This window comes from Cydia fagiglandana, chromosome 27 (assembly GCF_963556715.1).
Source record: "Cydia fagiglandana chromosome 27, ilCydFagi1.1, whole genome shotgun sequence".
NCBI classification, from domain to species: Eukaryota; Metazoa; Arthropoda; class Insecta; order Lepidoptera; family Tortricidae; genus Cydia; species Cydia fagiglandana.
In genome coordinates, this window is record NC_085958.1 from 789,218 (window position 1) to 805,684 (window position 16,467).

The following is a 16,467-nucleotide window of genomic DNA, read 5'->3' on the forward strand; positions in this document are numbered from 1 at the left end:
CGCGGTTCAAACATAACACTAGGACCGGCTCGAAGACCAATGAAATGGTCAGAGCTTGATTCGCAATAAAAACGAGGAAATCTTGCAAAATATAGGTGTAATTTTCCGAAAGACATTAGTGACAGTAAAAACAATAGAATATAGAAAAAGTATAAAAGTATATCGATATCAAAGGAGGCCGTCAACTACAACACCATTGCACCAATCTGCCATTGCACCAAAAAGAAGTGTTTGTTTCAGGCTCGCCCATACATAAGTATTATTGAAATACGCAGCTTTATCAAGCCTACAATTGACTGGTTATTGAATCAACGTTTTCCAAGTGGCAATTTTCCATCGTCAATGGGTAGCGGTTCTGGCGACAGATTGGTGCAATGGTGTCATGGAGCACCTGGTTTTGTACCCTTGTGTACCCTTCAACGGCCAAGTCACACAACATTAACTATAATAATAAAGAAATCGCAGTAAGGAACCTTAGACTTGGCACGACTTTGTCTAGATTTCATTACTTTTTAGAGATAAACAAGCAGCTCCATCGAGACTTGGCTAGTTTTTTACAGAATGTTTTTGGTGGGATTTTATTTACGTAATAGTTAGCGTCATCTGTCGGCGAGTAGTAAAACTAAATAATACTGCATACGCATAGACGTCATCTTTTGACACCAATACAAGTTATAGGATAGGTGCATTTTTGTAATTGATGTTTGATCTCAAAATATACTCAATATTTTAAAGTATAATTTAAACCAAATAATAAACAAGAACTTTAAGATAATATAGTTTTTTATCCAATTTACAAATATATCAGTGCAAAACCAAAACGCAACTGATCGGCTGTCAACAACGCCATGACACCTTCCGAATGTCAAACTTATCGTAGGCAGATTCCTAATCTATTGCGTGCGATGAATTTGTGTTTATTTCGACCTAAAATAAACAGGAACCGCTGATATTCACGTAACTTTCGTCTTTCGACGTATTAAGCTATCCGAATAGAACATAACAGGTATGTTCGGTGATGTTTTAATGCCTTAAAAGACTGTATTTTGTTGGTTATGTAGGTTTGTTAGTATTTTTCTTGTTGCCAATTTTGCTGAGTAATTTTAAGGTCGCTGGCTTGACACGGTGCCAAGTCGGTTCTTTGTTCGGCTTATTCGATATAAACATAGGTTCAGAGCTCCCGTGATTCCCGGCTAGGCGAAAACTGCGTGTTTATTGTTATGAAGCGCCCAGCTGTAGTGAAAAAATACTAGTGGCTTTTAAACTTTTAATTGTTTTTTTTTTAATAGTTGTACTGATCAGACTAAAGACATTAGATAAACAGCCGTGTTATAGTGAACCATAGGTATGTTTATTTTCCATAAAAATATAAATAAAGGTCATAAAGCATATGGCTACTTGTAAAGTTTTTAGTGCACTTAATAGCATGTGTTGAAACTATGGAACAGTTTAATTAATTTATTAGGTACTTTAAACATTTTGGTTTGTTTTATAAAAGTAGAAACATTAAGGTGAATGTGGTAAGACTGTCTAGGGTCATTGTGCTAGTTTTCGTCCGGTGTCAGTTTCCGTCCACTTGACGAAATTTGAATATAAACCTTCATTGCTGCACAAATGTGGACTTATTGCATCCTTAATATCTAAACAATTTATTTATCTACATAAAAAATATACTTCGCAAGTAGCAAATTATAAACTAAATGTATTATTTACTAATCCGTCAAGTGGACAGACTGCACCCGGAGGATAAACTGACGCAACTACCCATGGGAAAACCATCTACAAGATTTTTCATTGCTTTCAACTCTTGTGTTTATATACATATACATACATACATACATACATACATACATACATAAGATTGGTAGAGCAGATATAGTGAAGCTCTTCCATTCTGACTGTATCCAAGCGCCATAAATAAGAGAGTTCTCTCCCTATTACTCCCATCTTAAAGGCTGGCAATGCACTTGCAACCCCTGTGGTGTTGCAGGTGTCCATAAGCGATGGTCATTGCTTACCATCAGACAATTTGGCTTCTCCTTTGTCACTTAAAAAAACAAATATAAAAAAAATGAACTTTTTCATCCTCTTTTCAGATACATAACAACTAGAACACCCAAACCTCTTGTAGAAGCTTGAGTGTGTAAGAAAGAGAAGAGTGAGGAGTGAGAGGCCAGAGAAGCATCAACTCCGATGATGTCTCTTAAGCCGAGGAACATTGACTTCCAGGAGACGTGGGCCAACTTGCGTGAAACGGTAACAATTGTTCAAGTTTTTTTTTAAATGCAAAAAACCATTACACAATAAACAACAAAAAAATCACGTTTTTTGTATGGGAGCCCTACTTGAAACTTTAATCTGTTATTAGTTTTTATTGTTATATAGCCAGTGATCAGACAAATCATCACAAAACCATCAAAAATCATTTATATCTCAAAATAGGACAAGATTTATTAAACTCATATTATGTACTCATTATAAAAATAAAATAAAACTCATTATCTAGTACTCATTATCTTTATAAAATGTCCAGATTTTACTCGAAATTGTTAATAAAATTGTATCATGTTCCATACAATATTTATTTTTGCGATAAATTGTCCAAACTTCGGTTATAGCGGCAACAGAAATACATCATCTCTGAAAATTTCAACTGCCTTGCTATTACAGTTCATGTCATGAGATACAGCCTGGTGACAGACAGACAGACAGACAGACAGTGGAGTCTTAGTAATAGGGTAAGCAAAGTACATAGTACCTTTTACTTGAAAACGTCACTGATCTGTGCAATATGCATTGTTTTAAAACAGTGACCTAAAACACTTCAAACTGGTGAGGCAATATGCAGATTATTTGTGTCTTTCCATATAAAAAAGTGCCTAATGGCAACTGCTTAAGATTCTCTGTGGTATGGAATGTTACTTTTTAAATTGTTTTTCTTTATTCACACTTGGTTTATAAGGGATGATAAGGGCAAAGGGACAGGGTTACAATACAAAGAAGTTGATACACCCAGTTACTTTTTTTTTTCAATATTAGTATCAACATTTTTTTTCTGCAGGTGGCCGGAGTGGTGGGTCTCCGTGCGGTGGAGCGCGGCGTGTGGAACCTTCGCTTTAGCGACGTCTACGCGCTCTGTGTGGCCCACCCGGAACCGCTTGCGGATCGGCTTTATGACGAAACTAGGTATTTCATAAGAAATGACCCCTTAGTTCGAATTGGTAGATGCAGTTAATTGTATTTTATAAAATTGTTATTGTATTGTTATTATTTTTGCTTGTATGTAAATTTAATGTTGACGTGTAAATGTGCCCTTGTGGCCTATTTGCCGAGTAAATGTTGAAGTGGAAGTTAAATAACTAACTACTAAAGAAATTACCCCATAATATAGTGCCATAGAAGCAAAGTCGACGCACGTAACCATTGTATGCAAGTAAAGTTTACACGTTTTGTGTAGAATTTGTGAAATTGATGTTATATTTATACAATTTCTTGTCGTTGCAGACGATTTCTAGAAGAGCATGTGGAGGGCTTGCTGGAGAGGGTCCGCGGCTCCTCCCCCCTTGAGAACAACGACCCTTATGACGGACTACTAGACCGGTAACTATGAGTAGGGTGACTGCTACAGTTATGGCCACTGCATACTAATTGGATACTCCGAACAAATCAGAAAGAAACAAGACAATTGAAGTCTTATTGTTAGTCATTCTAGTAGATGACAAGTTTGTAGGGTTCAAAAGGAAAAAGCGGAACCCTTATAGGATCATTCGTGTGTCTGTCTGTCCGACCATCCCTCCCCCCTTTATTTCCGAAACTACTGGGTCTAAAATTTTGATCAAAATAGTTCTTTACCTATGACAGGGAAACCTATCAGAAATGTGCAGGTAAGCGTGAGTCGGACTTAATTACTTGGTTTTTGATCCGATCCCTACGAGTTTTTAAATCTTTTGAACGCCAAACGGCGCATCCATTTGCCGTGCCCCTGACGCCACGGGGGTAAAATTTAGTTTTGTGAATAAATAATACCAATCTAAAAGTGGGTTGTTTTTCAGTAGATTTTCTTCAAAAAACGTCAAATTTATTATTATTATTTATTTATAATTGTTTGTATCTCCTTGGATATCACGGGCCTATGATCCCGGTTTTTTGATAGGCTTGCGTGGGGACACAGATCCAACACGTAGAGGCCCCTTGGAGAGCTTTTATGTCATGTAGAACGCCTGCTGAAACCCGTTCACAGGTGCAACAATAAACACCCATGAACCGGTCTCAGCAGGCATTGGGACTATTGTAGAAAAAGAGACCAGTATACCGGTCTATGGATTGAAGTTTGGGTGGACTATGAGACTGGGTTATTACAAAGACGTACGGACACCTGCCATAACAATGTTTTCACAAGTTATCGAGGCAGGCGGTGACTTGCCGCTGACTAGATGGGCCCCTGAAACTGCCGTCGCGAAGACGACCAGGGGCAACATCGGTGTGAGCGGCTCAGGGGTGTCGAGAGGTGTGCGCCTCAGTGGCTGTTACCAGCCACTGTGCCAACTCGCGTATTATGTATCTTTCACTTCCACCCCCGGAGCATATAGCTCTAGCGACTCCTCTCTGGACGGCCAATGAAGGCAAGCCAGAGCTGAGAGTCCTGCGGGTCTCCTTGGGGTCCACTCCGACCGAGGAAGACACGCCGGAGGCGGAGACCCTGACCGACTCTCGGGAGCACTCGGGTCCGTGGGGTCGTTACTCCCAACAGCTCGCCACAAGCTGCCCTGCCGCCTCCTTATTTATTTATTATTATTAAAAGCCGTCTTTGGCGTCGTTCTCACGATTTGCGTTGACGTCAATTGCCGTCTGTGGCGTTCAAAAGGTTAAAACATTTCATTCTAATAAAATACGGAGTTAAAAATTGGGTAATGTACGGAACTCTTGGAACGCGATAGGTTTTTTATTAATAGTATCAGGTGTCAGTCTTTTGACTTACTGTTTACTAACGTACTTGTATGTCTGTTGTCAGTTACGTGGAGGCGTGGCGTGAATACTCCGAAGGCGTGGCTTATCTGAACAGCCTCTACTCTTACCTCAACTTACAACACGTCAGGAGGCAGAAGGTATGTTTGTCTGTTTTCTTTACCCACACTATAATGCCATATGAGTTTTATAAGGTGTAGTGATAAACTGGGTTCCACCAGTGGGGAGACACTTCTGACTTCGGTCGAACTCGGCTCCGTTCGGCTCAGCATTGCTATGACCAATTATTAGGGTTGGCACCATTAGACTTTGCGTGCACAAACACAGATAAAATAATCACTTGAATTTTGACAACCCTAAATAGTCGAAAGGGATAGTTTCACATATTAGAAAGGGATAGCATGATTCGATTCTGTGGTTCCACTTTTATGAATTTTATGATAAATAAATAAATACTCTAGGACATTCTTACACAGATTGACTAAGTCCCACAGTAAGCTCAAGAAGGCTTGTGTTGTGGGTACTCAGACAACGATATATATAGCCTTCTTGAGCTTACTGTGGGACTTAGTCAATCTGTGTAAGAATGTCCTATAATATTTATTTATTATTTATTTATTTATATAATATACAAATACTTAAATACATAGAAAACACCCATGACTCAGGAACAAATATCTGTATCATCATACAAATAAATGCCCTTACTGGGATTCGAACCCAGGACCATCGGCTTCGCAGGCAGGGTCACTACCCACTAGGCCAGACCGGTCGTCAAAATGATTTATTGTACCGTTTATTAGAATGTGTTTTTATTGTCAGGTGTCAGACGCTGAGATAATATACGGATCGGCCGCAACTGTCAGCTGTCCTGACAGTGACTCGCGGCAACTAGAGGTATGTTTATGCTTATTTTATTTACTATAGTTCGTTTTTTTAGGGTTCCGTACCCAAAGGGTAAAACGGGACCCTATTACTAAGACTTCGCTGTCCGTCCGTCCGTCCGTCTGTCTGTCACCAGGCTGTATCTCACGAACCGTGATAGCTAGACAGTTGAAATTTTCACAGATGATGTATTTCTGTTGCCGCTGTAACAACAAATACTAAAAACAGAATAAAATAAAGATTTAAATGGGGCTCCCATACAACAATCGTGATTTTTGACCAAAGTTAAGCAACATCGGGCGTGGTCAGTACTTGGATGGGTGACCGTTTTTTTTTTACATTATTTTTCCGTTTTTTTTTTCATTATGGTACGGAACTCTTCGTGCGCGAGTCCGACTCGCACTTGCCCGGTTTTATTTAGCATTAGAAAGAACTTGCGAGGAGCGATCTTGACATGTCTTTTAATTGAAAAACGCTTTTCAAAAATCAAAGACTATTACTTATCAAAGCAGAAGAATATAAATGATCGTATTAGATTCATAATTGTTACATATTTGCCGTAACTTATTTTTAAAATGTGTTTTTCAATTAAAAGACACACCAAGATTGTTTACCTTATATCTAATGCTAAAAAAACGCCCCAGCATCGCACGGGTTACACAAAACCATAACAAATTGTACACCTAAACCTTCCTCAAGAATCACTCTAATGATAGGCGAAAACTGGCATGAAAATCCGTTCAGTAGTTTTTGAGTTTATAGCGCACATACAAACAGATAGACGCGGCGGAGGATTTTGTTTTATATATAGAGACTAAGATTCCGCAGTAAGTCTATACAGACGTATGAAATTTTGTACTTACAATAGGATAAAGTATGGCTACTGACGTTACCATACTAAATTTTTTAATCCTTTTTAAGGTCCCGTGCCCAAAGGGTAAAAACGGGTCCCTATTACTAAGACTCCGCTGTCCGTCTGTCTGTCACCAGGCTGTATCTCATAAACCGTGGTAGCTAAACAGTTGAAATTTTCACAGATGATGTATTACTGTTGCTGCTAGAACAACAAATACTAAATACAGAATATAATAAATATATAAGTGGGGATTCCATACAACAAATGTGATGTTTTCCCCGTTTTTTTTTAAGTAATGGTACGGATCCTTTTGCGCGCGAATCTGACTCGCACTTGGCCGGTTTTTTACGCTTCTTCCCATTAATTACATTTATTTTAGTAATAAGGCATCTTTATTTTGTATAACTTCCAGCCACAATATCTATATTTTATAATTGCATGCTTAATTTTAATTCTTTTGTGCTGAGCGTTCCGACTGAACAACTAGCGACCTTCACCAAGGAGGAGTTTTGGCCGAAGGGTGTCAAGTTCCGGCGGTTCCGCGGCCGGCTCCCTGACACTGCGGGGTTGCGAACTGCGTCGCAGCCATAATTGTGTTTTTAGTTTTAAGATATATTTTGTAATAATATGTATGCTAGTTTTAAGGTATTTATCTATGGGCCAATAGTTGCCTGAAAATAAATGTTTTCATTTTCATTCATTTCATTAATTAAGTAGAGTATGGTGGACTGTATATTGTAACAACAACTGATTGTACCACCTGCCGCGATAGCAGAGGACGCTGGTTTGATTCCAGCCTGGGGCACTGGAGGCCTTGGTCACTTTTTCTTAGTACATGACATTTCAATTTATAACTTATCCCCTCTCTTTCTTTTTCTTCTTTCTCTTCTTCTGTTCTTTTTCTTTTTTCTTTTTCTTTTCTTTTTTTTTCTTTTTAATCCGTATTCCGCAAATAAACAATAATTCATTGATTGATTCATCATCAGGTGGGCGAGCTGGGCCTGGTGATCTGGGAGCGAGTCCTGGTCCGGCCGCTGTCGGGCGCGCTGTCCGCGCGCGTGGTGGCCGCGCTCGGCGAGGCGCGCGCCTCCGCGCCCGACCCCAAGCACGCCGACGTGCTGCGCCGCGCCATCCATAGCGCTGTCGACGTAAGTAATATCTATAATAACTGTTAAACCACAGTATAATAAAGAGTACTAGCGTACAGTATGGCCACTCCCTGCCTGCCTCCCGTTGAAAGTGCCGCCCGCCCGCTCTCGGTTACTTCACAGTTACCGGCCGGCAAGGACGCGACGACGCGGTGCGCAGGGGTGCCGTTCAATTTTAATACAAACAGTTTGCATAATTACATTTAACTACTTTTAAAACTCATATTAAACATAATATATAGAAACAAAATCCATAATATTATTCGTTATAATAATTAAATTACAGAATGTTCTATAATCATAAAAACGTTGTTTATAACGATCATTAGGAATAATTTTACTTGTTATAACATACAATTAGTATTATGATTAAAATGTAGAATTATATTTTAAAGAATGATCGGGCGACATAATACAATTTACTTACATATTCTACCTTATTAAGGCAGGTCGCCGTTTGGTACGACGACGAGCGAAGCGAGGAGGAGTGTTAGGTAGAACTGTGACCCTTCAGCGAGCCAAAACCGACTTATTTTATAATACATTGTACACATTTTATTACCCTCCCGATCATGAGATGATGTTTGTGCCCAGCAGTGGGACGTGTATAGGCGTGTATTGTTATTATTATTTTGTCTGTGTCTTACGAATTCTCGGGACCGTGGGGTCCCGGACATTTGGAAGGCGTGCGTGGTTTTTATGGAAAAAAAAAGTTATGAGCATTAAATAGTATACAAAGTGATCATTATACTGATTGCCTGTTATGCAAATACATTACTATGCAACTGCATTATTATTATTTCTGAAATTATGCAATTTGTTCTTATTCATTTTGTTTTTATACTAAATAATCATTTCTGCATTCAAAATTATGCAATTCTAATTATGCAAAATGAAAATTCGAAAATAGTTGTTATTAATAACATTAAACACCCGGTGCGCAGAGCGGAGGCCACGTAAAATATTCAAATATTAAACAAATATTTACAAAACCTATCAGATCACACTGAAAACAACACAATATCTAGATGAACAAATAATCATGTTTTCAACTTACGTAATATTTTGGTGGCCTGAATTTCCCTACAAAAATTTTGTTACTTCGTTTATACTGATTCAAAATAGGAAACTATTGTATAAATCGAGCTTAGACCCTTGCAGCATAATACGATTCTTATGTCTTCCTAATTCACGCAATGAGTTTTGAGTCATTAAGGTCATCGAACTTGACAACAAAATGGCGGGAACCCTAGCACGAACCTTATCTCACTCACACAAGCATGGTACGCGTTCACCTATACGAGCTTAGACTGTGTGCGTAGGAACGCATTTGTTTCATACATTTGATCGCCAGTGTCCGAGGTGTGGTTAAACTATATAAAATGAATAAATAAATAATAATAAATATTATAGGGACATTTTTACACAAATTGACTAAGTCCCACGGTAAGCTCAAGAAATTAGTAATCGACTATTATATTACTAATAGTAGTAGTAATCAACTAATCACTTTGTTGTACACAACACAGGAAAAAAAAGCAATTTCAGAAAAAAAGAAGAAACAGCAGCATTGTAGAAAGCTTATGTTGTTGTGGGTACTGATATACATAGAAAACATCCATGACTCAGGAACAAATATCTGTGTCATCACACAAATAAATGCCCTTACCGGGATTCGAACCCGGGACCATCAGATTCACAGGCATGGTCACTACACTACCCACTAGGCCAGACCGGACGTCAAAACACTAAATAACACTTGCACTGCGTGTGCTATTGAAATCGTTGCAGACTTATCTTGGTCTAACTCTCCTAACCACTTGACCGTCCGACGATAGCATAGTATCCGAAAAAAATATGCTCTTAACCGTCCGCGGGAACCTTACTATCCAAAGGGGGGAAGAAATAATTGACTTCAGAGCCATCTAACGGAATATTTCGGCATTATTTACTAATTCTCTTGATGCGACAACTTAGCCTAACTAAACAGTTAGCTCTAAAAAAATTTAGATGGCAGTGTAGTTATAATTTTTGTAGATATTCGTGAATGCGCTGCGCGGGGCGTGCGTCGCTAAAAAAACCCGGACGGTTGACAGGAAAACAGTCTTGCGGGCCGGACGGTTGAGTGGATAAATACCACCCTAATCTTAAAATAAGTTTTTGGCAAAAATTTCATTTTTAGGGTTCCGTACCCAAAGGGTAAAACGGGACCCTATTACTAAGACTTCGCTGTCCGTCCGTCCGTCCGTCCGTCTGTCACCAGGCTGTATCTCACGAACCGTGATAGCTAGACAGTTGAAATTTTCACAGATGATGTATTTCTGTTGCCGCTATAACAAGAAATACTAAAAACAGAATAAAATAAAGATTTAAGTGGGGCTCCCATACAGCAAACGTGATATTTGACCAAAGTTAAGCAACGTCGGGCGTGGTCAGTACTTGGACGGGTGACCGTTTTCTTGTTGCATTTTTTTCCGTTTTTTTTTTTTTGCTTTATGGTACGGAACCCTTCATGCGCGAGTCCGACTCGCACTTGCCCGGTTTTTGGTACAAGCTTTTATCGCTGACTGTACTTTTCTTTCCACAGGCAACTAATGTTCATCGAGACAATTCTAAAAACCCCAAACACAATTAGGTTTCGTTGTTTTATCACATAGTTCCTATGGCCACCTCCGGTCTCCATCATCAGATCAGCTCGATGATACCATAATACTGCATTGTCACCCGACTTACGTATGTATGCAAAATTTCAGGTCAATCGGAAACCGGGAAGTGGATCAAATTTTACTTGCAAGATTTGATTACACACAGACAACGGTCAGGTGAAACTAAATAAAAGCTTGTAAAAAAGAATTAAAATAAAATACCTTCTATTAATATTTCTATTTTTGTCCCACAGGTACAATCGTTCAGAGTACGCGCTCCCCTCGCCCTGTACCAGCAACTGGTCTTAGAGCCGTACCTGACCCAAGCCCAGGCGGCCCACGCGCGCCTCGCGGCGGACTTACTGCGCGCCGGCGATATCTCACACTACATGCGGGATGTCTTACAAGGTGATTTTTAGGGTTCCGTACCCAAAGGGTAAAAAGGGGACCCTATTACTAAGACTCCACTGTCTGTCTGTCTGTTACCAGGCTGTATCTCATGAACCGTGACAGCTAGACAGTTGAAATTTCACAGATGATGTATTTCTGTTGCCGCTATAACAACAAATAGGTACTAAAAAGTACGGAACCCTCGTCGGGCGAATCCAACTCGCACTTGTCCGGTTTTTAAACGGTTTTATTTAGCTTGACCCCGTATCTTCTTTGTATATATCTACATACCTATATATATGTGCTTCAAATCTTGCAATCGATTTTTCGACCACTTCTACTCAACCGATTTCGATGAAATTTGGCATCCGTATCAAGTCCCGGTGACAATGACTTTTTATAATATTTTTTTATACTGTTTTTAGGTACACGATTAATATTAAACCAAATATTAATTGATAGTCTAATAATATGTTAGCTCTTTTACAATAATTCTAATTTAAGCATTTTATATTTTTTTTTTTTTTTTTTTAATTTATTTGGAGAACCAACAGCTATGACAATACCATAGAAATTATAATGGATACAGAAAGCCAATTAAAGGAACTCACAGGTAGTAACATAATACTAAACTAACAGGTACTACTTATACTAAGGTTACGCACTATCGCAAGCACATATGTGAACAAAGCCAACACAAATCATATCTAATAAAGATAAATTGAAAGTAACAAAGATACTAATTAACAAGTAACAAAATGAGGACTATTAAAGTAAAAATATTAATAATACATTTGTAGGTATTTAAGAAGGCGACAACACGCTCACTCAATAGACTCGAAATATCTCTGCACTAAATTACGTCTCACGTTAGGGATTCTACAGTTGAATATATCAATATCAAATTCTTTAGACAACTCGTTAAGGTTACGACTGGCGCGCGTTAAAAAACTATTCTGTCTGTATTTGGAAGATGCATTTTTGATTGCTAATGGGGGATGATACCTTTTAGAACGAGAGGGGGTTTTGAAACACAGTTTACTTAGCAACTCGGGGCAATCGATTACACCATTAGTAATACTTATTAGGTAGCTAATATCGGCTACTTCACGGCGTTTTTGTAAAGGGACAAGGTGATGGTGCTTACATATTTTAAGATAGTTGGAAGAACTGTAGGGATATTTCAATTTAAAGCAAAGGTGTTTTACGAATTTTTGCTGAATGCGTTCGATTCTGTCTATATATGTATGGTAGCAAGGGTTCCAGACCTGAGAGGCATATTCTAACTTACTTCTAACATATGAACAATAAAGCACTTTAAGCGTCTTAGCCTGAGTGAAGTGAATAGAATTGCGCATTATGAAACCTAGTGCTTTATAAGCGCCACTAATAATGCTATTGATGTGATTATCAAAAATCAGTTTTGAGTCGTGCATGACACCTAAATCTCTCATACATGATACTTTCTGAAGAGTTAGGCCCTTTAAGGCATAGTTAGTGTCGATTAAGTTACGTTGGCGTGAGAAGGTCATTGTAAAACATTTAGAGGGATTCAAATCTAATCTGTATAATTGGCAGTAATCGTCAAGGCGTGCAAGGTCAGACTGAAGTAATATAGAGTCAGCAGCAGATTTTATCTTTAAGAAAACCTTCATGTCACGACGAAACATAGAAGGTTAGAATGCAGGAGACATTTGTCAATATCATTAATGAATATATTAAAGAGCAGTGGCCCTAGTAATGACCCTTGCGGTACCCCACTAGGAACAGTGACCCAGCCAGACATATAATTATTTACCACAACAGCCTGGGTCCTATTCTCGATATAGGATATAAACCATCTCAGTAAATCCCCACTTATCCCGATGTTATTCAGCTTTGATATTAATAAACTGTGGTCAATACGATCGAAACATTTGCTGTAATCAGTATATATTACATCAACTTGGGACCCACTGTCCATAGCATCAGTAACATAATCATTCAATAGAATAAGATTAGATACTGTAGATCTACGTCGCAAAAACCCATGTTGATTAGCACTAAAACAGTTACTTAAAGAATTATAGACTTGTTCAAATACAATTTTTTCAAGCACTTTTGATATAATACATAGTTTGGAAATGGGCCTGTAATTCGCAATATCAGTTTTGGGCCCTTTTTTATGTACTGGGGTGATAAAAGCAGACTTCCAAATGGAAGGTATAGAGCACTCTGCGAAGGAACGCTGAAAAAGCATAACTATCGGCCTTGCTAGGTTCTCCGCACATTTAATTAAGAATTGTGCTGGGAGCTGATCGGGGCCTGCGGACTTGGAGGAGTCTAACTTAAGCAATAAGGTGGTGACGAGATCTGGGTCGACCTCAATTGAATTTATGTTGGCGATTGACTCAGTGCTAGAGACAAGTGAGTTACAACTTGTCGAATTAATTGATGGTGAAAAATTGGTAAAAAAATAATCAGAAAAGGCTTCACAAATATCTTGTCCTGTATTAACCGACTGACTTCCATATTTCATACTGCTGGGCAGACCGTGGGAGGTTGATCGTGATTTGACGAATGACCAGAATTGTCTAGGATTACTAGTAATATTTGTTTCAGCACGACGCACAAAAGTAGTAAAGCATTCGTGTTCTAATTTACGAACTCTGTCCCGCAACACATTATATGAAATTAAGTCGGAAATATTTTTGTAAGTTCTGTATTTTTTTAAATATTTATATTTTTCTTTTATTGCTTTTTTCAAAGGAACCGAAAACCAAGCGGGATAATTGTCTTTTTTAATATTTTTGCTAGGAACAAATTTGTCTCTAAGTCTACGAAAAGTCATGTAAAAGAAATCCAGCGATTGGGCCAATGAGCGACCAGAAAATTCCTCTTCCCAGCATATAGATCCTAATTCACTATTGATAGATGTATAGCGGACCTTTATTCCAATAATATTTAACTAAGGGAGCTGACTGTAGAGGGTTAATCGTAGTATACTCCATTTTAACAATAAGAGGCTCATGATATGGGTCAATAGGTACTAGAGGACTCGTGCAGTGACTAATTGATACAAGGTCATTAGATATAACCAAATCTAATATCTTGCCGAAACGATTTACAATGCCATTGTACTGGTTAAAATTAACAGCGTTAAGTTCGTCAACAAAACTGCACTCGTCGCTACTTACATAATTAGACGGTACCATAACGGAGTCCTGCGCTGTCCATACAATATTGCTCATGTTAAAATCTCCAATTACCAAGAATTTGTCATCAGGGTTATTTAATACGATATTACTTAAGTTGCTCAGAAAATTATTTAATTGATGCGAAAAAGTAAAACCATTATTTTGTTTGCACAGATACAATACGCACAAATGTACTTTTACTGGTCTACCGTGGTTATCCTTGAGTGTGAGCGTAACCCATAAATCCTCTGCAGATGACTGGAAAGAAGGTTGCGGTGTTACCGTCAGTTCACGCCGAGTAGCTATGATCACGCCCCCACCGCGACTTTGTCCCGTTAAGCCGGAGTCCCGGTCCCGCCGCCACACAACGTACCTGTCATCAAATAATTCGGAATCCAAAACTCCATCCACTAGCCACGTCTCGGTTAGAGTTACTATGTCAAAAGAGGCCAAACTTAAATTGCGATAAAATGTAAATGTTTTTGACCTAAGCCCCCGAACGTTCTGGTAGTAAATAGAAGGATAATTATCACCTAACCTATCATTAGCCATTTAGATAAAAAGTCTAAGTAAAATTGAGTAAACAATAAATTATAGAGGTATTTTAAGCAATGCATACCACCAAAGGACATCAATAAATTAAATAGCAGAGCGCAGTGAAATAGAATGCGTAATTTTATTTTATAATAGTTATAATCAACCATAGAATGAGTGCCATGAGTGCAAAAGAGAGCGTAGACGAGCGAATTGTTAAAGTAATGCAACAGAGTGAAATAAGCATTTTTGAGTGAGCGTGTCGTGCATTCCTGGAAACTGCGCCGTATATATTTATATATATTTACGAATGTGACGTTTTCAACCAAATATAATGTTCTAATGACGTTTCAGAAACTTTATCTTTGATAAAAACGCAACACATACAGTGTGTCTCTGACCATGGGGCTTTAAATCCAGGGCTCGAATCTACTCGCTAAACTGAGCTACTTTTATTATGGCACCAACCCCGAAATCCCGAATTTTTATTACTTTTTCATACATTTTGGCTGATGTCGACGTTTTCTATGGAAAAGCCAAAAAAAAAATCCCCGATTTGAGGGTTGGTCCCATAGTAAAAGTAACTTAGTTTAGCGAGTAAAATCAAGCTCTGGATTTAAAGCCCCATGTTCAGACACACACTGTATACACGATACGATACAATACATAGACTAGGAATCCTCTAGTCCGAGTTTAGAGCAATTATTTCATGCAACCGATGATGCCAAAAATGCGGGGGTGCGCGGGACGAGGTGAGCGAAGTCCCGTGCCGTGATTGGTCCGTTCAAAGACACGGGCGTCACACAAAGACGCTTTCGACTATGCTCAGTTGTCATGTTTTGTCTGTGATACAATATTATTATATATTGACTTAAAAAAATCATGACTTAAATACATAGATGTAAGTAAATTGAGGTAGATATGGTACCAGGCGCACGATCGTGAGCCATTAAATATGGGTTCCGGAACCTATATTTAGTTAGTCGTATGGGTGACGCCAACCTGTCAAGTTGTCAAAATCGTTGGATCAAATTTTAGTTTTGTCAACTATGAACGTCACCCGTCTACATAAATAAAAAGTCATTGCTTAAATATAAAATATTCTTTTCAGGTCTCCAACGTGAAGTGGCCCTGGGTGCCCGTTTTCTCCACTCATCCTCCACCGAAGCGGTGAGGGGATGCTACGAGCGGGCGGCCGTCGCGGCGCACCTCCCCGCCCTGCACGCCGAGTGCGCCACCCTCCTCAAACACGCCACGGACGACACCCGGCCGGACAACGCTCAGGTGACACCCCCACAGCACATGTGACATCTATGAAAGGGGACCTTATTGTCGATGGCGCTTACGCCATTATTAACGATGCTTCGATATAAATACAATGCCGCGCGACGCTGTGCGGCGTAAGCGCCACAATAAGGTCCCTTTTCAAAGATAATGCCCCATATAGGATAACAACTCAAATATCTCGGACGTTTTTGTGAATAGGGAATATTACGTGAAACTGCGTAGGGGGCGCCACTACCACTATCCATCGCTATCTGGGGGTCTACCGCGAAACAAGAAAATCGAAATTTCGTTAACCAACCTCTCTATCACTTGCATATTCGAGCGATAAAGAGGCAGATAACTATTGTTTTTGACAAGTTTTCACAGACAACAAAATATGACATGGATGCATCTAGGCAGTTTTTTTACAAGACAAGGGCCTCAATTCATCGGTATCTCTTTTAGAGTTCCGTACCCAAAGGGTAAAAACGGGACCCTATTACTAATTTGTCCGCCTGTCACAAGGCTGTATCTCATGAACCGTGATAGCTAGACAGTGGAAATTTTCACAGATGATGTATTTCTGTTGCCGCTATAACAAC

At 39.0% G+C, this 16,467-nt stretch overlaps 1 protein-coding gene across 1 annotated transcript in view; it reads left to right on the forward strand.

Annotated features, from left to right (window-relative positions):
- The first annotated feature begins 792 nt into the window (after positions 1 to 792).
- LOC134678010 (cullin-2) overlaps positions 793 to 16,467 on the forward strand; it is a 38,831-nt gene continuing 23,156 nt past the window's right edge. The window contains exons 1-9 of the mRNA XM_063536450.1: positions 793 to 1,006; positions 2,097 to 2,256; positions 3,062 to 3,186; positions 3,505 to 3,600; positions 5,012 to 5,105; positions 5,788 to 5,862; positions 7,693 to 7,854; positions 10,754 to 10,907; positions 15,711 to 15,883. Of these exons, the coding sequence (XP_063392520.1) occupies positions 2,194 to 2,256; positions 3,062 to 3,186; positions 3,505 to 3,600; positions 5,012 to 5,105; positions 5,788 to 5,862; positions 7,693 to 7,854; positions 10,754 to 10,907; positions 15,711 to 15,883 (942 nt within the window). The 5' untranslated portion in view covers positions 793 to 1,006; positions 2,097 to 2,193. The remainder of the gene's footprint in view (positions 1,007 to 2,096; positions 2,257 to 3,061; positions 3,187 to 3,504; positions 3,601 to 5,011; positions 5,106 to 5,787; positions 5,863 to 7,692; positions 7,855 to 10,753; positions 10,908 to 15,710; positions 15,884 to 16,467) is intronic.